This window comes from Cuculus canorus, chromosome 1, assembly GCF_017976375.1.
Source record: "Cuculus canorus isolate bCucCan1 chromosome 1, bCucCan1.pri, whole genome shotgun sequence".
Lineage (NCBI taxonomy): Eukaryota > Metazoa > Chordata > Aves > Cuculiformes > Cuculidae > Cuculus > Cuculus canorus.
This window is the reverse complement of record NC_071401.1, coordinates 53,009,025-53,034,320: the sequence shown is the minus strand read 5'-3', so window position 1 is coordinate 53,034,320 and position 25,296 is coordinate 53,009,025. Positions and strand designations below refer to the sequence as shown.

The window sequence follows — 25,296 nt, the reverse complement described above, 5'->3', positions numbered from 1 at the left end:
TGAATGCGTTTTGGTTTTTTTTTTTAAGATAATACGACAACGTGGTAGGTTTTTTTTTTTTTATCTTCTTTCCTATTCAAGACTAAAAATGTGATAAATCAGGTTTTTGGCTCTAAATAACAATGGCTTGATTTAGATTTCCTAGTAAATCTATTCAAAAGTGAAACAAAGACAGCCTTTAGAGGATACCTTACACCTCACCTGGACCAGGCACGTAAGGGCAATTCAGATAAAAATCTTGTTAGTAATTCAACAAGAAATAGAGGATTTTCTCTTTTCCCTGCTTCAGGCTTTATTTAAACTCTTTGTTCAAAAATGAACAGAGTGGTAGTCGGAATCTAATTTACAGATATAGTTTAGACGTCTAACTTTAAATTAGAAGATCACACAAGAAAACCATTTACACGTAAATGTTAAAACCAATACTTAATCTTTTTTTTTTTACTTTATATTACATAAAGCCAAAATGAAACTAAATACATGTTAGCCAGCTTCATTCACAAACATTAGTCAAAATATACACATTACAAAAGTAAACCAAAAAAAGAACTATAAACTGATGAAGGTTTTTTCCTCTAAAATCTGTTGTCTTTTTTCTTTTCTTTTTTTTTTTTTTTTTTTAATCGCCATTTGCAATTGAATTGCAGTCGCTCTAAAATAAGCTAAACAGGTAGGGTACTCCAAAACACATGTGAAACGCTTCATGTTGGCGGGGGAGACGGATTTTCTTTTAAATGAGAATACTCTTCTGTCAAAGCAAAGCTCTGTTTCAGTTCAGCTAAATAATAAATAGATAATTATCACTCAGACAAAAAAAGTCTGATATAACCTTAGATAATATTGCGATCCCCGAGCGGTTCCGCAATATTTTTAATTCCTTTGAAAGGCGTTTTTTTTTTTTTTCTTTTTTTTTTTTTCTGTTTTTCAGATTAAAACTGAATCGACCGTGGGCGAAGTGAGTAACAAGAGTTTTCAATCCGAGACCTAACGTTTCCACAGAGATATACAAATTTACAGTCTGAGGGTGAGACTTAAATCACTGCAGGGGAGGGGGACACACGACACACGGGGACCGAGAGTCACGCGTCTTTTCCTCTCGTGGAAATCACCTCGCGCCGCCTGTCAGCGTCCTGGAGCGGCGGAGCCCACGCCGGACAGGAGCACGGGCGGCATCCCATGCCGCAAACTCTTTCTCTGCGTGGATCCTGCTCCCGGTGGTCCACGAAGGGCTTGGAACCAAGCACATATACACCCCCCCGGCTCTCGCCTTTACCGGGGCCGCATCTCGCCCTGCCCTGCCCGGGTGTCCCCCCACCCCTCAATCTTTTTTTCGGTGATGCAGCGGGACCTCTCCGCGTTCAGCGTGGGAGCGGAGGGAGGGGATAATCCGCGGCCGAGAGGAAGAGCAGCACGGCGAGAAGAGGGACGGACTCCCTTGTGTCTGTCCCGAATAAGCACTTTTGGGGAGCAGGGGCTCTTATTTTCTTTTTTTCTTCTTTTTTTCTTCTTTTTTTTTTTTTTTTGTCTCTTTTTTTTTGTGTTTTTTTTTGTTTTTTTTTCCCCCCCTCTTCTTTTTCAGCTCGGCTATCTGCAAAGACCGCATGCAACACACACAAGCTCTCCCCGGCGAGACGGGACGAGCAACAGGTCGTCGGGGCTGCCCGGTGCCGCTCGGTGCCCTCCTCCCCGCCCGTCTCCATCCCTAGGGATGCTCCCATTCCTGCGGGAGCCGGGGCTGGGCACCCCCCGGCCTCGGGTCATAGCGCCGCGGCGTAGGCTGCGGGGTAAGGGTCCAGCTGGGGCTTGCCCATGCCCGGCAGGAGGATGTAGGCGAGTGGCGGCTGCAGCCCCGGGCCGGGCCAGGCGCTGCAGTTACAGGGGATCATGTAGCCCGGGTTCCCGGGCGAAGGGTGCGAGTGCGTGTGCCCCCCGGCGGCGGCGGCGGCGGCAGCGGCGGCGGCAGCGGCCCCGTGGAAAGCGCCCGCCCCGCCGGCGCCCGGGTAGCCCAGCGAGGAGGCGTAGGGCAGCCCCGAGCCCGAGGAAGAGGAGGAAGAGGAAATCTCGGCCATTTTGGAGCCTAGGTCCAGCAGGGAGTAGGGGCTGCCCGCGGCGGCTGCGGCGGCGGCGGCGGCAGCGGCGGCGGCCGATTGAGGGAAGAAGACGCGGGCGGCGGCGGCAGCGGCTGCGGCGGCCGCTTTCTCGGGGTTGGCGAGCAGCGACTCGGGCACCAGCCCCGCGGCCGCCCCGCCGTGCAACCCGCCCGCCTTCAGCCCGTGCGGGTGCTCGTGCTCCGCCACGCCGCCCAGCCCGTAGGGCACCGGGAAAGCGAACTTGTCCTTCTTGAGCAGCGTCTTGGGCTTCCGCCGGGGCCGGTACTTGTAGTCAGGATGCTCCTTCATGTGCATGGCCCGCAGCCGCTTGGCTTCGTCGATGAAGGGCCGCTTCTCCGACTCGGTCAGCAGCTTCCACTCGGCGCCCAGGCGCTTGCTGATCTCCGAGTTGTGCATCTTGGGGTTCTCCTGGGCCATCTTCCGCCGCTGCGCCCGCGACCACACCATGAAAGCGTTCATCGGTCTCTTGACGTGATCCACCGGCTTGGACATCGCGTCCCCCCGCCGCCCCGGCGAGCCGCCGCCTCCTCCTCCTCCCGCGGGCTCCTCCTCGTCTCCTCCGAACGCAATCTCGGCGGCTGCCCGGGCGCGGGGCAGCTCCGGGCTCCGCCGAACGGAGGCGCCTCCCGGTCAGGGCGCTGCTCCCCGCTCCGCCGATCTTCCCCGGGCTGCGGAGCGGCAGGGAAAAAGCCTCGACGTCGAGGGGGTGGGTGAGCGGCGCGGCTCCTCGCGCGGCTGCGGGTCCCCGGTGCGGCGAGCCCCGGGCGGGGCGGCGGTCAGAGCCCACCCGGAGCCATCGCGGAGCTCGGGGCTGGGGGGGCGGTGCGGGGCCGGCTCAGGCGCCCCGGGGCCGCGGGCTGCCCCGCTCGCAGCCGCCCCGCTCCGCCCGCCGCTCGCACATACTCGCCGGGCGGTCTCTTCCCGGTTCCCGCCGGCCGGACAAACTTCGGCCAAGTTTCGGGCGGGCTGCGGGGCGCTCCGCCTGCCGCGCCGCTCCCCCTTCTCCGACAGCCGCCAGGTCTCTCTGGGTTTTCTTGGACGACTACTCGGAGGGGCGGCGGGGCGGGCGGGAGAGGAGGGGGGCGGAGGGAGCAGGAGAAGGCGGAGGTAGGAGGAGGAGGAGGGATAGTGGGTTCCTAATTAAAACACTCGTCGCTCCGCGCCCCGTCGGGCAGCCGCCCCGGTTATAAAGCCGGCGGAGGGGTCCGCGGCCGGCGCGGCGCTCGCTCCCCTCCCCTCGCCCCGCCGGCGCGGCTGCAGGTAACGCGCGCGCCCCCCGCGTGCCCCCGCGCCGCCCCGAGCTGTCTGCACGCGGCCCCGCCGCGGGAGGGGGGAGTGGCCTCCGCGCCTGGAAAGGAGGAGGAGGGGGCGTGGACCCCGCTTGGCCCCGCCCACCCGCGGGTTCCCGGGGGGGGGGGGAATGCGGCGCTTGCGCGCTGCGTCCCGCCGCTGCCCCGGGACCGCGGGGATGGGCGCCGCTGCGCTAGCCCGGTGCGTCTTTTAAGGGTGCGTCTTTTTGGAGGGACGTGGAGGGGTTTTCCACCTACGGAGCCCAGCGAGGTGGAGAGCCCGCCGCCTCGGACGGCATCCCCGCGGGGCGGGGGGCGGCTGGTGCCCCGCGACGCCCCGCGAAAACCCTGGCCGGTCGGTGCGAAGCTTCGCGCTCGGCACAGCCCGAGCTGCCTTCCTGTCCGCCTGTCAGTCAGGGCGAACCCGCTCGCCTTGTTTGCGCTTCGGCGGGTCGGTTTTGACTTACCCCTGTGGTATGTGGAAGTGCCGACTCCAATCGAGCGTTAACTCTTTCCCGGGACGGCGCACGAGCATCCTCCCTCCGGAAGCGCCGCTGCGGGGTTGGACGAGGTGGAGAGGGGAGCCGGGCGGCCGCGGGACTCGTTCGCCGCACCGTGGTCTCGCCTCGATTCCTCTCCTCGGATCCCCCTCCATCCTCCCGAGCAGCCCCCCCGCCCCTCCAGCCGCTGGGCTTCGCACCTTCCCTGCCGCTTCCCTCACCTTCTGGGATGCCGGGACGTCTGACAAGGATCCCACGGCTGGACACCCTCCGGTGGGTGCCCTCCGGCCGCCTCCCGTGAGCCCGCCCGGCTCCCACGGCAGCCTGTGCCCCTGTAAAACACCGAGCAGCTCCTCTATCAGTCGCGCCTTCTCCCGCTTCGTGTTTTACCACCCGTTTATTACTACATAAACGCAATTCTCTCGAGCCTCCCAAGCCACCTCGCAAGCGTTTGACCTCCTACAATCCATTTAGCCGTGAAAAAAAAACCCCACCACCACTCCCATCGGTTGTCAAAAGCCGTGAGATTAAGACATCTGCCGGCGCCGGCTGGCTTTTGGGCTTAGCGGGGCAGTGGTACTTCTCGAAGGTGGGAGCCCTACCGAGAGGGGCTGAACCCGGTGCAGGTACCTCTGCCCCGGTTATCAACTCATCGGCCGGCGATTTCCCGCTCTGAGAGGAGCAGCCGGTGTTTTCAACTGCGTAAAAACCTTCTCGTAGGATCAAGGCAGCGTTTTTTTTGCCGTTTGACTCGTTCCCATGTAACGTTATTGCGTTATTCGAGTGCTACGAGGCGAGGACTAACCCCCGTCTCTCTCCGCACAGATCGGTGCCGGCGTGACCCGCCTCCCCTCCCATCCCGGGTGCCCCCGGGAGAGCGCCCGGACTAACTCAGCTCAGGGTAAAGGCGACAGCCCGGTTTATACGAACCCAGCCGCCGCCGTGAGCTGAGTGAGAACCAGTAACTTCTGCTGGAGGGAGAAGAAGCAGCAGCGATGGTGTTGCCACCACCAATTCCCGACTCCCGGAGGAGCCCGGCAAGTTGGGGTTCAGCCCCCGAGTGGGCTCTGCTCCAGCGGGGCTTATTCCCTGTTTTTCACACCACCCACGATCATGCCCCCCTGCCCCTCCTTGTGCCCCCTGCAGCCCTCGGTGCGGAAGGGACAGCGACGGTCCTGTGTCGCGACAGAGCCGCGTGAAGCACTCCAGGCGGGCACATGGATAAAGCTCCTGAGTTCCTACAACAGGTGAATAAATAACCCTAACCACGCGTTTTCTGCCCTTGGTCCAGTCCGTGGGCACCGCGGCTGCCTGAACCCATTGGGCTGCAGCGTTGGGTCTGTGCTCACCCAAATGGCAAAAGGGGCAGACCGGGAAGATGCTCCACAGAAACTACGTGGGGAAGCGCTCTGTGCCATGGCCAAGGGTGTCAGCACAGGCTCCTGGGGTGAATGGTCACCATTTGCCCCGCAGTTGTCCAAGGACAGCACAGCTACCATCTCACAGGTCTCCACAGAGTCGCAGACAGACGAACTGGTCTTAAGAAGATGCGCTGCAACAACTTCCAGCAGAGGTACCTCAACTCAAGGACTCCTGCCTTCCAAAAATGGCCTCATTTGCAAACCCATGACTTCATCTGCTCATGTGTCTGGTTATGTTAGGTCCTTCACATAGTGAAAAGAGTAATAGAATTTATTTGGTCATAAACTATTGCATGCAATTCTTTCACAGGCCGAAATCTATAAAGAGCCCGGTACTGGGTCTAGTAAATTTTTTTCTAGTTGCAAATGAAGTACTATATTGGAAGATCTCGTTTCCAAAGTGCTTGTGGTAACCACTGGCTACTAAAGCGTGCACACACACACACTGTCACAAAAACTCACACTCTCACACTCACACACAAACTCACACTCCACACACACACACACGGTTATTTCAGCGATGCTCGTAGCGAAGGGAGCTCTGCCTTTCTCTAGTAATCTGCTTTCAAGAGGTTTGCACAAAGTGATGGCAACTCTTATCAGTTCCGCTTGGAGCAAGGCTGGACTCGGGTTAGGAGCGAACGGAGGGTCCCAGATGTCCCTGCTCTTTGGGGGAGACACCGGGGGAGGAAGGGGGCTGTTGTCCTGAGGGGAGATAGGCAGAGGCGGAGCGGCTGCTACACACAGAGCGCTCGCACAACACGCGAATCTCTAGGAGAGCCTTCAAATCCCCCAGCACAAAAAGGGAAGGCTTTATCGGAGTTGAGTTACTTATCTGGATTTTTGTTAAACCGCTCCTGTCATCTCCGCGTAGTTGGGCGAGTGTGTTAATTGTTCTGATAATGTGTTGTTATCGATACAATAACAACACAATCGTGTATAATGTGATTTACTTGCCTTTGACCTGTCAATTCCCGACACATGCAAATTCAAGGGCGCAATCTTTCCTCCTGCTATCGGGGGGAGGAGGGGGCGGCGGGGGAACCCCGAGCAGATGCATTATCACACGGAGGCTAAACAAGAATTTCCAGAATGCAGTGCTGCATTTTACCAAGCAAGATCAAAGCGCTTTTTAGAAATATTAAGGGTTTTCCAGACTATTTTCTCGATACCCATATGTTAATTCTGCCAGGTTGCTTACACCTACTGTAAGCTTTCACGTCCCACTCCAAATACTGCCCAGTTTCTCCTCTTCTGACTCCCTCATCCGTGGTGCGCGGAGCTTCAGGACTTTTAAAAACTGAGTTTAAAGTGAGTTTCTAGGAAGCAAGCTCCTTTCCTCCTGTTTCTCCTCGGAGACTAATAATCAGGTGGCGAGCCAAAGAGACAAAAAGTAGGCGAAGAACAGGGGTGATCCCGATCTCCGCCTCGCTGTGCCTGAACAAGCTGATCCACGGGCTCAGCAGCCCCACCGCTGCCCTGGATTTGCCGAGCCACAACGCCTTTTCACGGCTCGCTTTGTGCACTTCAGCGTTTCCATCCACTAACTTTGGAAGCTGACGTTTGCCTTTGTGCAGGGTATCAGCCAGCGATTCCACATCACTTTTCAGCTGTCCAAAGTTGCCGGGCACGCTGGTATCTTAAACACTCTAACTAGTTAGCAGGGTAGCTTTTGTCCTCGGATGGAGTCTGGCAGATTTGGGAGCGCTTCGGAGACTTTTTCCTCTTGCAAAGTCGAATGCACCTGTAGCGAGTGAGGGAGTTTTAGCCCGTGAGCTCTATGTTGTGCATAATACGCTAAATTAATTCATTTGCTTTTACAGAATGCTTCCAAACGCTCCGTATTATTGTTTTCCAGTAACATTCACTTATTATTAGAGCAGCTGGTAGCCCAAGCTCTAGTAAAGTGCCTGGCAAAGGGCTCTATCGTAAAACACTGGTTTCTAAGTTTATAGTTTCTAATTTGGCTGTGAAAGTGTGATTCTGGATGGAAATTGGCACTTAAACACTCAGCTGGAGACTAAACTTTTTATAATAAAAACATTGTTTTATTTGGTCAGTATTTTAAGTCAAATAAGAATTAACAAAGTCGTTACTACTTTGGGAAGCTTAGAGAAGTCCTGTACTTTTTTTTGAAAATTAAATGTTATGATTTCAGTAAGGGTAGAACATATTCTGATTGGTTTGGGATTTTTTTCTTTTTGTTTTGTTTTGTTTCTGCTTTTTTTTTTTTTTTTTTTTTTTTTTTTTTTTTGTGTGTGTGTGTGTGTGTGTGATTTAATATGTTATTATTTTAAAAGCAAAACCCAATCTTTGTTCTGGAACACCACCGGGGTTGCTCTTGCAGGAGCACCAGACCTAAATCTTGCACAACCATCAGTGGCAGTTCTGAGCAGAGGGTGGTGATGGGGTCCTTACCTCTTTTAGCTGTGAAGAGATGTTTAAAATGCAGGTATTTGCTAAGGGACTAGAGAAAACTTAGCTAGTCAGCATGCACTCCATTTGTAATCCAAGCTGTTTTCACTGTACTGACTCCTTTTATTGCTGCTTCTTAATCCTGTTAGCTTTGTGGTGGTTACACAGCCAAGGAAGAGCAATCAGAACAGCAGACAAGGAAGTCTTAGAACAAAAAAGAAGGAGCTGGATAGTTACATGCTAGTCCCTAACTGCTAGATGACTAGTCCCTGTCTGGGGATGTGAAAGCCAGAATTAGTCTCACTGCAGAGTTCCTGGGCAGGCCTGGATGTTCCAGGAAGGGCAGTTAAGTGCCTTTTGAGCATAAGAAACTACTATCTAAAGTGCATCAAGTAACACAAGTGTTTAAGCTTCCCCTCCTTTGTGTGATGAAATCAGACCTAATATATATGGAGGCTGCTTGTGGTCCAGGTTCTAAGTGTTTCTGTTTGAGCAATTTCCTGAGGCTTTTCTTTAAAGGAGCTGAGCAGCACCCATGGTTCCTTTTTCTGAAGAAATGGACCTTAATGTTCTGGTGTCATTGTCTTCTACACACTGTGTAGTATGGTTTTATTGATCATTGTTAGGAAAGTGAACCTTGCTTTTTGTTGTCTTTTGCTACAAGCTTCTTTATATTCGGAAGCTCTTAAAATGTCACCAGTCCTTGGACAAAAGTCAGGAACTGTTAACTGATGCCACCACACTCTAGGCTGCTCTCACTCACTTACCTTCTGGTCCATTCATCCACTCTTTGTTGTCCGGTGGACAGCCAAAGAGCAAGGGCTGAGTGTCCTCTAATCTAGTGGGCAGGACTGTTCTGCAAAGGGATATTTACTATGGAAAGGTAAATCAGATGGGGTGTTCTTGGAGTAGATCATGAAGCTTTTCAACCAAGAGAACTTTTCAGAGGGAGGGCGATCTTGAAAATTTTTATATTTAAATTCAGTTGAAATTTTACACCGACAACAATCATCTTGTTTCACTTCTTAGGGCTGTCCAGCAGGCATAGAGGATTTTTTTCTGGAATAAATACATATTAATGACTAGTCTAGTTTTTTTCAAGGATGATTCATAACCATAAACCACGCAAGGTTGTTTTGCTAGTCATGGGTGCTAGACGGGTCCCGAAAAATCCAGGCGGTTTCGAAGTCATGGTCTTTGATTTAATTGGATAAGATTGTGTTTTGAAAACCTTTGACAGGTACTTCAGGATTTGTAAGTGCACACAAGGAAGCTAAAAAGAAGATCATTGTTAAATGTCTGGGCCATTGCCCTCTGAAGAAAAGCTGAGAATATATTTTCTATTTGCCTTTTGATTATAGTGACTCTTTAATTGACTATGAACAAACAGGGAATAGAGGTCTGCAATGGAAAGAATGTATATCTCTTCCTAGACATAAATTCACAGCTTTTACTTCTTTATGGACAGCGTCTTATCTGTAAGAATGACCAATTTCTGGGTTCTGTTTGGTTAGAAGGAATTACAGTGTCTGTTTTATAATACTAAGTCACTCAGGAATGTTCAAAGCCAGTGGTCACGAGTCAGTTCTAGACCAGTTAAACACAGAGGAGGCCTATGCCTACACCCCATACCTACATTAGTACCTGCACTTGCATTTTAGCCCAGATCAACAGTGACACAGCTTTCCAAGCCAATCGCTTCACTGTACTCACTCCCCATGCTTTGTTTTCCATTGAGGAACAGTTTCAGATGAGATTGAACTAGAAAATGCTCTTCAGCTGCCGATGGGAGTGTGGTCTGTGAAGCATCTAGCTCAGCCTAGATCAACTAGAGCCCAACAGCATAAAATGGACAGTATTTGGTGTTCTTGATTCAGGCAGGCGACAATTCCTTTTTATGTGTCCACTTATTTTAGGTGCTTTGGGAAGATCTTTTCTCTCCAAGGATAGAAAAAAACTTCTGCCTCTGCATGAATGTTCTGCTGGGAAAGGAGTCCCTCCACTTTGTGGGTACTCCGTGTGTGTCTTTTGGTATAGGTAATCAAAAAGCAGGGACTGGGGATTTCATGGTTGCCTGGTCCCCTCACTTACTATAGCGTTTGGGTTTCTGCTAGGCTTTGCATTATCCTCACAGCAGACTTTTCATTTTCCACAGTAGGATATATAATGGCTTCCCTTGGCATGGATGTTGAACAGAAAAGATCCTCACTGTCTGAAGTCAGTTGAATAGTTAAATCTTACTGTGATAAACATTAGCTAGACATTTTTTCCACTAGGTGTATAGTTTCAATAATTACAATTGTTAGACAACTTTTTTCCATATTCCCAAACCTGATTTTGTCTCTTTCTTTCTTAAAAAGTAACCTATTATTTTTAACAGCTTGTGCTTATGAATGCTTGAGAGGTGTGTTTAATCATCTCACAATAAGCAAACAGACTAATAATCGTCATCATCCTCATCATAGCTGTGAAACACTGAGATCTTTTACTTCTTCAGCATGATAAAGGCTCCTGATGGAGTATTTTGACCAGTACTGGACTTCAAGAAAGATGCGGAGCTTATTGGACAGAATGCAGCAAGACTGATCAGAAGCCTGAAAAATGTGATTTGCAATAAAAGATTGAAAGCAGTGTTGTTATTTAATCTGGAGAGAAGACTTAGGAGACGAAATGGTCTTTAAGGGTAGAAAAGGTAAAAGCAAAGGTGAGGGAATTAAATTGTGTTTGTGGGGATGGACGAGAGATAATGAGCTTAAGATGCAAATTCATGTTAAATGCTGGAAAAAAACAACCCGCAAACGGAGGATAGATGTGCAGAGCCTCTTGTTGCCTGGGGAGACTGTGGAAATATTGAGGGATGTTAGGAACAGGTGGGATTTGTTTGGCAAGAGTGTGACAAAATCCCAGGACAGGAGTTTTCTTCTGCCTGACTTTGTATAGATCTGTTGCATGGGAAGAATAAACTTCAACTTAGTTCTTCATGCAATCGTTTTTGTCCTTTAGATCCCAGACTTTCTGCTGATTTACAGCCACATCTTCGCTGTTCCTCTCCCACCCATGCCTGTGACCCACACCACTGCTGTTACTCTGCCTCATTTCTGAAATGCTTACATATGAGCATGCCTTTCATTGACATGCTAAAGACGTTGTTTTCATTTCCTATCTGTCTGGTTTAGTTAGCACAATTCTATCACTGTCTGTGAGAAGTCCTTTTCTTGAAATGGCTTTTCTTTTCTCCTTCCACTTTATCACCTTTCTGTTTTGTTTCAAATCTGTGCTTGAAACAAATTTTCTGCATCATTTACACCTGATTTTCTCTTCCAAGTTTGTTCCTTAGATCAGAATTATAAATTCTATAAATAATTGCATTGTAATTTATGTTGAAATTTGGATGAAAATTATTTGAATTGCATTATGCTATGCAGCATGAAAAAAGAAAGGATCATGATTGTTCAATAGTATGGGAAAAAAATTGTCAGTGGTCTACCAAATCGATGACAAATTCAGCCCATCAAATTTGCTTAAGGTATCTTTGCCTGTGGTGTGCAGGGCTGTTTGTAACATTTTAGAGACATTTAACTTCTTTCATAATATTCTTCCCTGTGAGGATGCTTATTATCAGTGATGTAAAAGATGGAAGGCATTTTTTTTGGTATTTCTTGTTGAAAATCTGATTTTTATTACTGATTCTGTAGAAAGAATAGGAGACCAGAATATATGTTAAGCAGTAGATCTATAAAAGAACAAGAAGTTTTGCAGTGTTCTTGGAGACACCTTTTCATTCAATGGTAAAAATAAAATAAAAATTTGCAGAAGGATTTATTTTGGTTTTCAGTTCTCTCGTTGTCTTTCTCTTACATTTTACCAGATGGTGTCTATAGAGTATAAAGAGGGTTATGCCAAAAACACAAATTTAGCCAGAAAGTAAATAATTCACACTTGGGTCTTCTAAAAGACCTGAAGATAATTGAGCACAGCTCTATTAAAGTACAAGGATGCCTAATTTCCATTCACTCATGGAGAGTCAATGGGATTTTGTGCCCTAAATTCCTTGAAAATATCTGTATACTCTGAATGGAATTGGCCCAAAGGACATTTATGCTTTTATGATAGAGACAGATTGTTGCATTGTTTCTTTTTCACCCCCTCCAGTTTTTTAATGTTTCAACTGTTTTCCAAGTAGGATGGTTAAACAATGGTTGTAAAAAAGACTATACAAAGTTCAGTTTTCTTAGATTTGTCTGGATCTTTACTTCATTTTCCAAACGGAGCCTAGTTTTGCTAGGCTAGAAGTCACCTGAACAAGTTTCTGTGGGGTAAGCTCGTATGTGAACATGCCCATGTAGCTCTCCAACAATAAGTGCCTATGTGCATGGTAAACTTGGGATGAAGGAAGGAAAATAACTGGGAATTATCCTTCAGGGTTAAAAAAGTACAAAGTACCTCACATGCCCTGTAAGTTAACAATATGGGATGATCGGCAGTTACAATACTGTAGATGATGTTATATTAATTTGTGGTCTAGCTTACCTCTCAGGAACTTGTTCTTGAGCGTATAGCTTCTGGGTAACAGAAAGCAGCTGGAGATCATGCTAAAATGAAAACTTGTGGATAGCCTAGGCATGGTCTCTTGCTGAATTGTCAAGAGTGCCGTATGTTTTTTTGCAAGACACAGAGAAACAAGCAGCACATCTTAGCGGGAAGATATACTACCTTTCTTTTTTTTTTTTTTTTAGTGTTAAGCATCCTTCCTTTTGAAGAGTAGTTTAACAAAGTTGTTAAATGCCAGAAAAAAAATTGAATTAGTGAATAACCTTCTCTATTGCTATAATCCTATAAAAATGCAGCAAGTGTACCTATTAGGTGTGCTAATACTGCTGTACGACTAAGAAATAGCAATACCTGTCTGACCAGTGAAATACCTTGTGCTTTCACTTGTTTCACTTGAGATAATGTCCCTGTTAAAAACAGCAGTAAAGCTACTATCTTTACTGGAGCCAGAATTTAAAATGTTGTTTATAGAAACAAAACTACAAGATATGACTGCAGCCTACTAAAATTAATAGAAATGTTCCTATTGCCTCACGGTAAACGTGAAACTGTTGCCCTTTCTTCTCGTAGTCATTACATGGACAAGTAATATGTAAAGAACCTTAATACATTCCACATAATCATCAATATTGGGATTTTCTGGAACAGGATTATTATAAGGGATTATTCCACCAGGTTTTATGTGTGTGATAAGTATACAGAAAATAAAAAATAGGTTACTTATCTGATGTAAATAAACCCAGTGATCTTGGACATGGCAAATACAGAAAGCACGCTTCATTCTCTAAAGATGTCACTCAAAGCTATCTGAAGTACATCAGCTTTCCCAAGTTGCCTCCCAGGTTTGTTGGAGGCAGTCAGTAAGTTAAGCTGGCCAGACCAACTCTTCCACGACTTTGCTGGTGAGTTCAGGTCTTCTTAGGTAAAAGGGCAGTTCCTGAAACCACTTTGTTGCCAGTCACCTATCCTCTGCTTATCTCTCTCCCTGTTTAATGGTGTGACTGGTCATTGTAAAGATAAAGAGTCTGTTGAACTCTGAGTTCCTTCAATTTCTGAAAAGGCTAAAAGTACACAATCCTATTCCTTCAGAAGAATAGATCCCTTTCTCTTTGCCTGCCACATCTATTAGCGTGATCCCTTCAAACATAGCTATGCTTATGGATGTTTTGCTTTTCTTAGAGGCAGAGATGAGTTTAACAGAAGAGTTTTACCTCAAAGTGTAGATGCAATTAGTTTATTTTGGCTCACAGCACAGAGAGTGTAAGACAAAACAATAAATTAAAACTGTCAGGATTCCTTCAGGCACTCTGATGTTTTTCTTATTCTTTTTTTTTTCCTTTTTCTTTTTGTGTTTAACAGGAGGTGGCGGTTGTAACATTTGCAAAATAATAACTACAATAAGTTGACATTGTGATATGATTACTTATGTAAGTGCTTAGACATACAAATACCTAAACACTAATGTCATTATTGAGAGTCATGGCAGTTATTCCAGCCAAGTTAATAAAATATCATTACTATAACTATCTACACAGGACTGAACATGATAGAGAATCTGGGATATGGGAAGTCTAACAATATAAAACACACTGAAACTTTATCCTTAGTGTGTCTGTGTGCTTGTGATTATTCTAACAAGAAATCAGAAATAATCCAATCTGTCCTTGATCTGTAGGAGTATTTAGAGATGAAATTATGCAAGAAAATTTTGCTTTTCTTCTCTCTGTATTTTTCTCCCACTCTTTTCTCTGTTGAGGAAATGAAGCACAGTTAATTTAAGCATGATCTCTCTGTAGTTTACATGCTCTTGGATATTAATGTAGAGATGTAAATAGCTGGGTGTGAACTTGCCAAGTATTATATTCAGCTGATACAAGAAACCCCAGCCATATAGTTCTGTGTAGATAACAAACTCATTTCTACATTGGTCAGGAATCAGGGCTCAGGTGACTGTTGTTCTTTAACAATTATTTATTTAAATTGGCCTAATTTAAATATAGAGCTCGTCCAGTCTGTGGCTGGCTGGACAAACTTCCCAGGCTGGACAAAACATTGGGTCGGGAAGTCATCCTCTTTCCCCATCTCACCTCACTCCCCCCACCACTCCAGCCAGGTCTTTTCCATGGTCCTCTGCTATCATTCCTTCTTTTCACCCAGAAAAAGCCTGCAATTCAAGCCTTGCCAAGTTATGCAAGGACCAACAAATGTCAGTTCTGACAGATAGGAAGGGAAGTAAAGAACAAAGTGAATTTCAAAGAGATACCAGTGAGGATGCCTCACTGAATGGGCCTGCATCCAATGTACACATAGGATTTTTAGACAGTATCTTCTCCAGGCTCTTTGGTACAAAGAGAGCTGCTGTCCCTGAGTTAACCAGGAACAATTATACCCAATGCACCCTCTAAAATGATTATTTCCTTCGGAAATCTAAAACTGAGTCCAAGACTGGTCTAAACATGCAAGCACTCCATACAAGCCCCTGGTTGAACTGGACAGCCACACTCTACATCAGTGATGTTTCTGCCAGAATGTAAGGATAGTGTATATGAGACACACTGCAATGCCAGCCAATGTCCCTACAAGTGTTTCCAACCTCCTTCCACAAAGAGAAACAGAGTCTAGGTATAGCAGCACTGAGACTGAAACCAGAAACCCATTTAAAAAAAACCAACCCAACCATTGCCAGAGAAGGATCTAATATATCACTGAAGGATGGCCTTGCTATTGCTTGAAGTCACACGTGTTGCCAAAGCCTTCCTTCCAGAACCCACATCCTTGTGCTTAGCTTGTGCACCAGCATTAAAAGCTGTGGTCGTATCAGTCAGCTGATCCAGCTAAATCCCAACCATCCCCAAAATAAAGAAAACACTAGTTTTCACCGGTCACACAAATTCCCATTTAGTAGCTAAGCCTGATGAATAATAGGCAGTGGAAAGATGAAAGCAAAGAGAAACATGGGACCTCTAGTTTCAGCAGCAGGCCAGTCTGAGATCAGAGCATCCCACTTGTGAAACCTTATCCTATGTGCCAGTTACTGAAATTCACACAAGGAGAACACCACATTTACCCACTTACAGAGTGTATCACGGGGCAGGAGTCAAAATCATCATGAAGTTAAATTCTCCTTTGAGACAGAAGCACCACTGCTGCCAACTCACAAAGCTGCTCACCATCCTCAGCAGTCCTGCTGATCACGATTTCAGAGCTGTTGAGGTGGGAGGAATGAAACCTTTTTTGGCTCTGCGACCAACACATAGTATTTCAAAATCAGATGGATCTGGCACAGGTCTGTCTTCACTGGCAGTTTGTTTGTATACCGTATTTACTTATGACAACAAAGCATTGGAGAAAGGCGTTTGAAGATGTTTTACTGGTAATTATCAATGTGTAAGGCCATTACAGGGAAGCCTGTAACAGGCTTTCTTAGTCAAGGGAGTCTGACTGGGATCACCAACAAGGCATCAATGGAGCCTAACACTCTCCTTTTACTTCTGTAAATGAAAAAGGAAAATCCATGTGTGACTCCTATGTCCATCCCAGCCCCAAGCAGAGTTTCAACCAGCAGCCTGGCTGGAAACCTTCGCCTGCAGTAGTATTGGTAGCCAGCAGGGGCAGCGATGGCACAGGTAACAGATCCAAAGAGACTCCTTTTCCTTGCTCCTTGTACCGTAGCTCTGCCAGCTCACAAGTCTTGGGCGACGGGTTGGTTTTGAGACTAGCTCTACAGGAACAGACGGGGTGGTGAAACTTTCCTAATGTTATTCCTCACCTTCCTCACAAACAGATCTCCAAAGCTCCAGGCTCCTGGTTGCGTTGTAGTCACACCCAAACTCGTGATACTCAGCTTTCCACACCTATCAATCCATGACCTCCTCAGGCTTTTCAAAGTCCCGTGATCCATGAGCATCTCTGAACTTCCATCTCCTCATGACTCTCCTAGACAGCTTTCCAGAATTAAAAAAGCCCCAGCAGGGAGGAACACACACATGTCACAGCATTGAAACCTGTTGTAGGAATATTGTGATAGTTTCGTATAGCTTAATGACTGAGTGTTCGTTAATAGCCTTTGAGTCCGAAGACTGGACCAGATCATCACTGAGCTGGCAGATTTCTGTGGAGAAATCCCTGGCACCACATTTGTTTATCAAAGTCAACAATTTGTTTCATTTTCTCTAACACTGATGAAACCACAAATAGTCTTCCAAGATCATTTGCTTGGATGACAACACATTTAAGAAGCACAGATATGTAAACTGCATTACAACCTTGATCTGTGTCACCCAAAACCAAACTGGAACCATTAGCTTTCCAGGACAGACTATTAAAATAGGTTCTCCACCTCAACAAGATAAACCTGTCCGTAATGCATATTTGTGTCCATGGAGAAATCACTTTAATCTTGAATGCAACAAGTCAACAATTTAGAAAAAAAAAGGAAAAAAATTGTTGCGTGTTCATGCAGATCATTAACATAATGTAAGCAAAGATACAAAGTTAAGATTTCTTGCACAGAGGTGCTTCTATTTAGAAGTGAACTGACTTCCAGCTTAAATGTGAAACTCTACAGGGGTTTCTTCTAGAACATGAATGAGGGCATCCACGTGAGGGTTTAATGCCAAGTAATTTGTGCACATTAATCTTACAGCTTCAGATCATTGAAGACACTATTCTCAACTGTCCTCAGTTAAACAAAGCACACGTATTTATTCTTGACTAAAGTTACAGATGCCCTTCCTAGCTTTTTCAGCTATGACTCAGTCCATTAATTGTCCCAGTGTCTGTTTCTTGCACCAACCATGGGGCAACGGCCAGTGGTGGAGGTAGAACACTCAATCAACTGCTCCGGAGAGATGGAGCACATCATCAAGCAGCGTTTCTGTCAGTGATCTCCAAAGAAGTTTGCAGACGATGGTCTTTATTTATGTTGAATAATGTTTAGTTCTTCAAACTGATTGTCATATACTATGTCAATTATGTAAAAATACTTGTTCTACATCTCTGATGATAGTCATTTGTCTTTCACATCTTAGACTATACCCTATCCTGAGCTACATTCCTTAAGTTGCGGGTTGGGTGAAATGTCATTGATGCTATGGGTGTAACCACTGCCTTCTTTTAAAGCAGGTGTAAGAAACAGTTAAGCTGCTTTATGAAATAATACGGACCTTCACCCCAGACAAAAACATATGGTTCAAAACCACAGCACATACATAGCCTGTGCAGGCTGAATGGTGTAGGAGAGGGTTTTGGCTGTCTACTGTTTTTGATGGAAGGGGATGTGTATGCATGTCTCTGTGTGTGTGTGTAAGGGAAACAAAACCCGCACAAGAATAAATGCAGAGAGATGAGATAGACCCTAAACAAAATGCTAGGACTGTAGCCATCAGAAAAAAGCCTAGAAAAGAAGTCTTCAAAGATGAGTACTTGAATCTTCCCCATGCTCAGGGAACTGGGACTTCATAAAATCTTTGCAAATAAATAGGTTTTATGAGAGAGATCTCATTCCATTTGAAATTTCTCTTTCTAAAGGAAAAAACTCACAAGACCCTGAACTTCAATTAAGTGTTCAGGTCAAAAGGTATGAGACAAATCCCTACTGACTTGAAATCAGGAGAATTGCACAAGATGTAAGCCAGGCTGGAATTTGCCTCCCATGCTCAATATTAATTTCTCCCCGCCTCTAACCTGAACACGTAAGCATATGGAGAAAAAGAGAAAGGGATAAGGAGGAGGAAGGAGGGAGGGTGGAAAGAGAGCATATAAACCTTATCGTTTTTCATATGTGTTCACTACAAAATTGTAATTTAATAATGTTTATTTCTTGAAATATTCATTAGATATTTTCCGGTTTTAAAACTAAAATGAAGTGACAGTGATAAACAATAATTCAAGATCTTTGATTTGACATAGGTTGTACAGTTTTGGCAATAGATTCTTGTGCTATTCATAAGTCAGTTTAGCTTTGCACTTGCAGAAGGATTGAACTGATAGCTTTGCAATGGAATAGACTTCTTTGTATTAATCTATTTATATATATCTGCTTAGTTTATTGTGCATTTTCTTCGTACTATCTTATAAACTGATTGGGACATATCTCCTTTTCTATTGTGTCTATAAGTGCCCACCACAGATTGGATTTACAAGCAAAATTAAACACACAGCACCCCAGGCTTAGAAAATCATTGATGCTCTGTTGCTGCATTGTAATGCTGCCTACAGTTCTACCTACCTACATTCAGCTTGTACAGAAAATTCAATTAAAGACATGGATTGCTGGTAAATGGGAATTGTTTCCCTCAAATCATAATGACTAAACTTTGCCCATTTCTGTCTCTGTATGCTGTACTTGATCTTTGCAGAGGAGAGCTTTTGGTGACTCAATTTTATGTTCTTAATACAATATGCTGTGTAATAGTATGTTCTTGGCTCAGTTGGCCTCTTTGGGGCTCTGTGCTCTTTGTGTCCCAAAATTACAGCTAGAAAAATCCTTGCATTTGCTCTGTGATTTTAAACAACTAACATGCTATTATTTTCTGTAAGACCTAGTAGAGAGGGGAAATATTGAGTATTTTACTAAGCAATAAGATATTATAACGCATTTTAGCTCTATGCAGATTCTAACACCAGTCTTTTCTTGCACTGTATTTGTTGAATTCAGTGTTCATGAAAGTAAGATTCACAAATGGACTAAATCCAAGTATAGTGTGGGCAGGTGCTGTGCAAGCTTTCCCTCCCAGCTTCTTTCAGTCTCCCTTCAACTCAGTTTGTTGCAGTTTTTACACTGTATCTCCGTACGGCAGAACTGTGGTGTCTTTGTTGTGTGGACAAATGTTTGCTGAGTTCTGAGATGAAACCGCCACAATTTCTTCCCTGGGCATGGTCTGAACTGCGTTTTTTTATAGGTGAGAATCTGATGCTCTGATACAGCCTCCCACCCCATGTGAACAGAGGATGAAGTCATAAAGCATCAGACCTTGTTGTCTCATTTTACTCTCTTCTGCACCCAGAAAACATACATAGTATGCAGTGAAAGCCTATTTCTGAAGAACCCAGCAAAAGACGTTTGTTAATACTGATAGCACTCAAACAAAGGCTTAACAGGGATATAGCTGGTATTCTCAGCCTATTTTGGGGTCCTCAGTTAAGCAAGGATGGCCTTTTACGGTCATCTAACCATAAATTAAATATGAATCCTATGATCTCTGAATTAATTTGCCCCAACTGTGTTCTTCCAAATAGCCTTTAAAACTAATTTTTCACATTTTGTATGTATTTATATATTTATAATAAAAATGTAAATGAAAGAATCAAAACCTGTTAGCTTTACCTCATAATACTTCACTTGAAGCATACAGGCGGAGAGTAAACATTGAAAAAAAAAGGTATTAGTAGCTCTAGGAAGCATAGAGTGTTTAATATCCAGATTAAATATTGGTAGAGCTTGAGCTCCTTTTCTGTCAGTCTATCACCTGCTGTTGTAAAAGACTCCTGTCACATATCTCCTGACCAATTATGTCTGCAGCAGCTTGGGAAGAATCCTCTATCTGGCTGCTCACGGTGCTGTGGTTATGAACAGGAGACTGCCCTGAATTATTCTCAGGGTAAACCCTTTATGGGTTTTAGAAACAATTAACTTATCTATTTTCTACTAGTCCAAAAGCTTTATGGGTAGCACAGATGTAAATTTATTTTAACCTCGAATCCAATGTATAATTTTTGTGGAACTGGAAGTAGGGAACCAGTGTGATTAGAAGATACATTTCAATTAATTCTTCCTCCGATGCTTTATCTCCTCTGCATCAGAAGCTTTTATAGTGTTAAAATTAACAATTATGCAGCTGATGGCTGACTGAAACCACAAGGGGATCTGGAAAGGGCCTCAGATAACACAACATGTATAAATCATTCAGGAGAACAATTCATGAAAGAAAAGTTATCTGTGTTTTGGATGACATTGGAAGAACTAAATAGGAGTCAATTTGAGGAAGGGACATTTTGCTCCATTGTCCACCCTGGCTTTTTTTTTTTTTGCTTTTTTTTTTTTTTATATTGTGTTGTAATATACATTTTCAAAATTAATTAACCATTAACAGCAAGATAAATGTTTCTTCTCGTGTTAGGGAAATGCTGGCCTCGCTGGTGAAAGATTATTTCACATGAGCAGCACTCTTCAAGAAAGCTGTTGCCAGATAAGGTGGCGACTGTACTTTGAAGAGGAACAATGAGAAGTGACAGACAAGCCCGTGTTTACCAAGCTGAATAGAGGACTCGCAGGTTTCCACTCACTGCTCGGTTACCTAAGCCCAGGGAATCAAGGCTGGAGTGTTGTTTCGCCAACCCAGATCAGTAACAAAGTAGTAACTACTTCAGAGTATAATAACATGCTGTGAAATCTTACTCCAGGTGGTAATGAATAACATCTTTTAAATTTCATTTTTATGAAACGTTTAAAAAATAAGTTGTTGGAACCGCTCTTGTGTTTATGCATTTGGCACCTGCAGAGCATTTTTGCCCCATTCCTTTTTTTCAGCATTCAGACTGTTGATTACAGGTTGGTGTGTGAACGCGGCATGACTTAACTATGAAATCCTTCCACTTTAACCAGGCAAGAAATGTAGAAATAGGAAGATGTTCTTGTTCTGCAACTTAAAGAAGATCTAAATTTGGCAGCTGCACTGTACACAGAATGTGATGGGACTTGTGTGTGTGCAGTGCTCTGAGAAAATCTGGGACGAAGCTAACTCCTGGAGCATCATACCAACCCACCTCATCCTGAGAAGGCCACTGGAAATAGGAATCTTTTCCCATTTTTGTCCCTAAAGCTGCAGAGCTGGTAGAGTTGGTACCTCAAGTACAGTGTAGGACAAGCACCCATATCACATTGCTTGTGACCTTTGATAAAATGCTCAATTTTTATTACATTTATGCAGTGCAAACATACGTGATGCTGCAATCCCAAACCCAGATATTCATAGAGCTGAAGTCTAGAACAATCCTGCTGCCTGCTTACAGCATTAGTGCTTTCTTCGTAGATGTGACCTGTTTGAATCAGCACTGCCAGGTGAGCGTCTGAACAAGTTCAGCAGGAAAGAGGAATAAGAATAGAACATATACACCTCATATATATGTTGTGATTGTTTATTAATTCTGTCACAAATACATCAAACCATTAAAGTGAATTTATGTTAGAGAACAACATTTTAACAGAATTTGCTATGTGCAGCAATGCACATACACACACAAATATGTGGACTGTATTCACATGTGTAAATGTGTATACGGAATGTAAATGCTATATAAAAAGGACTACTAGATATAATACATTTTTTAATGTACATTACTTATGAAATTGGGAGTATAAGTTTTCAGTCTGTGCACAATCAGCTGCTATTTCTCTGTTAGATTTTTTATAAGGCGTATGATTTTTAGTGATCTCGTCTGCAGTTATTTTTAAATGCGAGCTCTTTACATCTTCAGGTTCTAGCAATAACATTAATTGGTCAACTATGCATAACAGATTTCTACTTTATGATATCATAGAATCGTAGAATGGTTTGAGTTGGAAGGGACTTTTACAGGTCATCTAGTCCACCCCCCCCCCCCCCGCAGTGAGCAGGGACACCTTCAACTAGATCAGAGTGTTCAGAACCCCATCCAACCTGACCTTGAATGTTTTCAGGGATGAGGCATCTAGCACCATTCTGGGCAAACTGTTCCAATGTTTCACGACTCTCAGAATGAAAAATTTCCTCCTAATATCTAGTCTAAACTTCTCACACAGAAATTTGTATCCATGAATACATTTTACTAGAACATATAAGCATCTTTTTTTCCATTCAAATCCAAATTCAATTCCATCAAATACAATCCTTATGGAACACGGGTACAGAAAATATTAGGTTCAAATCACAGGTTCAAATCACAGGTTTTCTTTAACTGACAGAAAAATATTTGCTAATATTTTGGGGGGAGAATCTTTTGTGTTAGTTTTCACATACATGTAATGACTGCCGAACATTTTTTCTCTTAATTACAATCATAAGTTAGATTAATCTAGAAGGCCTATGGAAGTAATAGAGACTTTTGTTACGCATGTTATCCAGAAGAGAGAGGTCTTGGGAAATGTACCTTGTCAATTATGCTAAGTAATTATATATTAATAGTGCCCAGTAGGGCACATTTAGTGCAACCTTTGTCTCTTGATGGCCTAGAAATGTTGAAGGCTGAGATTCTTTGTCGTGGCTACATGTGCTACAAAAAAAGTGCCAATCAGCGATGAGCTCACCAAGATTTACCCCAGTGAAAAAATTCTTATGTCATTGGGGAAATTTTTTGCTCTCTCTTTTTTATTTCACTCTGTTCAGGATATCCATTCTTTTCTTTACAAGGTTTAGGAAACAGAGTTTTGAAGGGGCATTTCTTGGTTTTGATTTACATCATTAACTTTCATAAGTGGTGAAATTAGGTTTGGCTGTTTGGGTTTTTTATTTTTTTTTTTTCCTTTTTTTGCTCAACAGTCCTGGAGAAGTTAAAATAATCCTCGATCATGGAGAGATAAAGATAAGTTTTGAAACACATGTCTGCTAGTGGAAGAATTCCTCCTGAGGTATTTAAACCAGTAACATGGTTTCTGACCCTGCCCTTTTCCTCTGCACATGGAAATTGTTGCTTATGGAACAGGAATGGCTAAAGTGAAGCATCAGTTTCTCACCTTTGGCAGTTTCAAGACTGATATTTTAATGTAAACTCTAAGTGATGGATGTTCACCCTGTTATGCCAAGCTGAAGTTCAGTTACTATCAGCGTCCACTCAGTAGATGAAAACCACAAGCAAAGGTATGGACAAACTGCTGGCACCACTTCTTAAAAGCAAACAAGTCATTCATCAGAGCCCTAAGGTTTGTTGAAATATAATCTTTGCTCAAAGACAGTCCTCCCTCCAGCAAGAAATGCTGCTTAGATCTTTGTGTTCATCTTCCTCATTATAAACTGTGATCATGAAGAATATTAATTTAGTTCTCTAAGGAGTGATTAATAGACACAGGCAAAAATCCAGTTGCAACTTAATTTCACCAAAAATGCAGATTTAAGTCAGGTGACATTCTTTACAATATTATAGCTTTTTTTTTTTCAGCAAATCTTTTTCCATTTAAAAAATAAGCACATTTGTAAAAATTAGTCCTTTTCTAAAAAAGACGTTTTCAAATCTGTATTTTAATAATATTCTTAATGCAAATAAAGCCTGAAAATGGCACCAACCATTTTACTGTGAGTCAAATGAACTTTTCTCCAGATTTTTCAGAACTGCCAGCACAATGAAAAAGCAGTTATTTTCCCCATTCTATTACATTAGTTATTCTCACGATTCATAATTTAAGTTGCATAACCATCCATATAATCTGAAACCCTAAAAAATATTGGTGATCTAAAAGAAGTCTCAGAAAATCTTTACCCTCACATAACCTCAAATAACAAACACAGAAGAAGCAAAAGAAGTTGGCTGTAGGGAAAGCAAAGACAGAGATGATAAGAGGAAAGGGGATCATGAAATAAACTTCTTGTGTGAGAGTAATACCTTCACTGTTGCTGAAGTTAGAGTATTTTATAGGTAACCCACAGCTTATATATAGGCTTAGTTACTGTAAAGCATTTGCGGAGTGTTTGAAAAATGACAGTTGTATGAAGCTCCACAAGGCTGGATGGTTGCTTTACATGAGAGTGCAGAAAGAAAGAGCTGCGTCCTCTACAGAAGAATAAAGATCCTGGAATGCAGTACTGTCTGGCTCAGTGCTTGCGAGTCGTACCTCAGAAAAGACTACAGAATGTAAAATGTGAGTCAGGTAAAATTTAGGCTTTAAGTCCAAAATTGCTGTTGTGAAAAGCTCTGCTGAGCTAATGTTCATAACCAGCTCAGGCCAGCCTAGGTAGCTCGCTGACTCTCTACATGACCACTTGTCACAGGCTCCGTACTAAATGCAGTGGTAACTGCTGCTCTGACTAGATCCCCTTGCTTATAAATCCATAATTCCTGCTTGTCTGATCTGTTGCTCAGGACACCAAGAACCATTGCTCTTTCTTTGGACTGCCCCCTTGGCAGGATCTAGACATGTTAGCAAAAAGGGTGTGCAAAAAGATGGGAGCACCTTGTTGGCAGGGAGCTTCTGAGCTGCGCAGGGAAGAAGCCAGGCTTCACTGGGCTGGAAAAGGCAAAGAGCTCCACGTAACCCTATGCAAGTTAGTGGGCAGGACCTGAGCTTGGCTCTATTAGAGGGGAAGCAGTGATTTTAGTCCCTGCACCTTTCTGTGTTGTGTATTTTATCTAATATATTTAATTTACAGTACATAAATGGTCATTGATAGGAATAAAAGCCAAGGAACTCCCCCATCAATCTGTGCCTCGTAGGGCTCATAACCACAAAGCCACAGACTGATGCTGTTGGGGGTTTCTCTGCATGAATCTTGGAATGTTCTTGGTGTCAGTTGTTTTCTACGCAGGAGAACGAAGGTGTAAAACTAGCCCACAGTTTTTGCAAGTTAGCAGAATAAATCGTATCTGTAGCATGTATCTTTAGAAAGCAGAACATACATCCAGAGCACTCAGAGCAAAAGCTGTTAGTCTTCTCGCTGGTATTCCAACCCACTCCCATGACTCTTTTATTCCTGCTGGAAAGTGGCCCAGCTTCAAGACGAAGGAATGCATTTAAATAATGTGGGGCACGTTACTCTAAATAGCATCAGAGTCAAAGACAGTGTGTGATATTGAGTAACTTCACTTTCTGTATGTGTTTTCTTTCTGAATACAGCCCACAAAGAGATAGCAAGATTTAATCGAATCAATTAAAATAATTTCTTCCAGCATTTTCAAATATCTGCCCCAAATCAGGAGAGTCTTGAAGACGCTTCCTAATAATAGGTTTGATTTTGATGAGCTGGCGTTTTCCAATAAAAGCAAGAAAAATCCTGACCATCCTTAATTCCCTGTGAAATCAGGAGAATATGTCCTTTTTAAT

General features: G+C 44.0%; 2 protein-coding genes across 3 annotated transcripts; both read right to left on the bottom strand.

Annotated features, from left to right (window-relative positions):
* Positions 1-1,546: 1,546 nt before the first annotated feature.
* Positions 1,547-2,614, bottom strand: SOX21 (SRY-box transcription factor 21). Its single transcript, XM_054056763.1, has one exon. It carries the CDS (start codon positions 2,601-2,603, stop codon positions 1,758-1,760), a length of 846 nt encoding a protein of 281 aa, XP_053912738.1. The 5' UTR covers positions 2,604-2,614; the 3' UTR covers positions 1,547-1,757.
* A 127-nt stretch (positions 2,615-2,741) lies between these two features.
* Positions 2,742-4,144, bottom strand: LOC128850978 (putative SCAN domain-containing protein SCAND2P). 2 transcript variants are annotated; one of them, XM_054056766.1, is made up of 3 exons: positions 4,122-4,144; positions 3,868-3,954; positions 2,742-3,153 (listed from the first exon to the last, which is right to left on the bottom strand). In XM_054056766.1, exons 2-3 carry the CDS (start codon positions 3,933-3,935, stop codon positions 2,742-2,744), a joined length of 480 nt encoding a protein of 159 aa, XP_053912741.1. In that variant the 5' UTR covers positions 3,936-3,954; positions 4,122-4,144. The 2 variants fall into 2 exon arrangements, with proteins under 2 accessions (XP_053912741.1, XP_053912739.1); XM_054056764.1 differs by having other exon boundaries at positions 3,868-4,128.
* Positions 4,145-25,296: the final 21,152 nt, after the last annotated feature.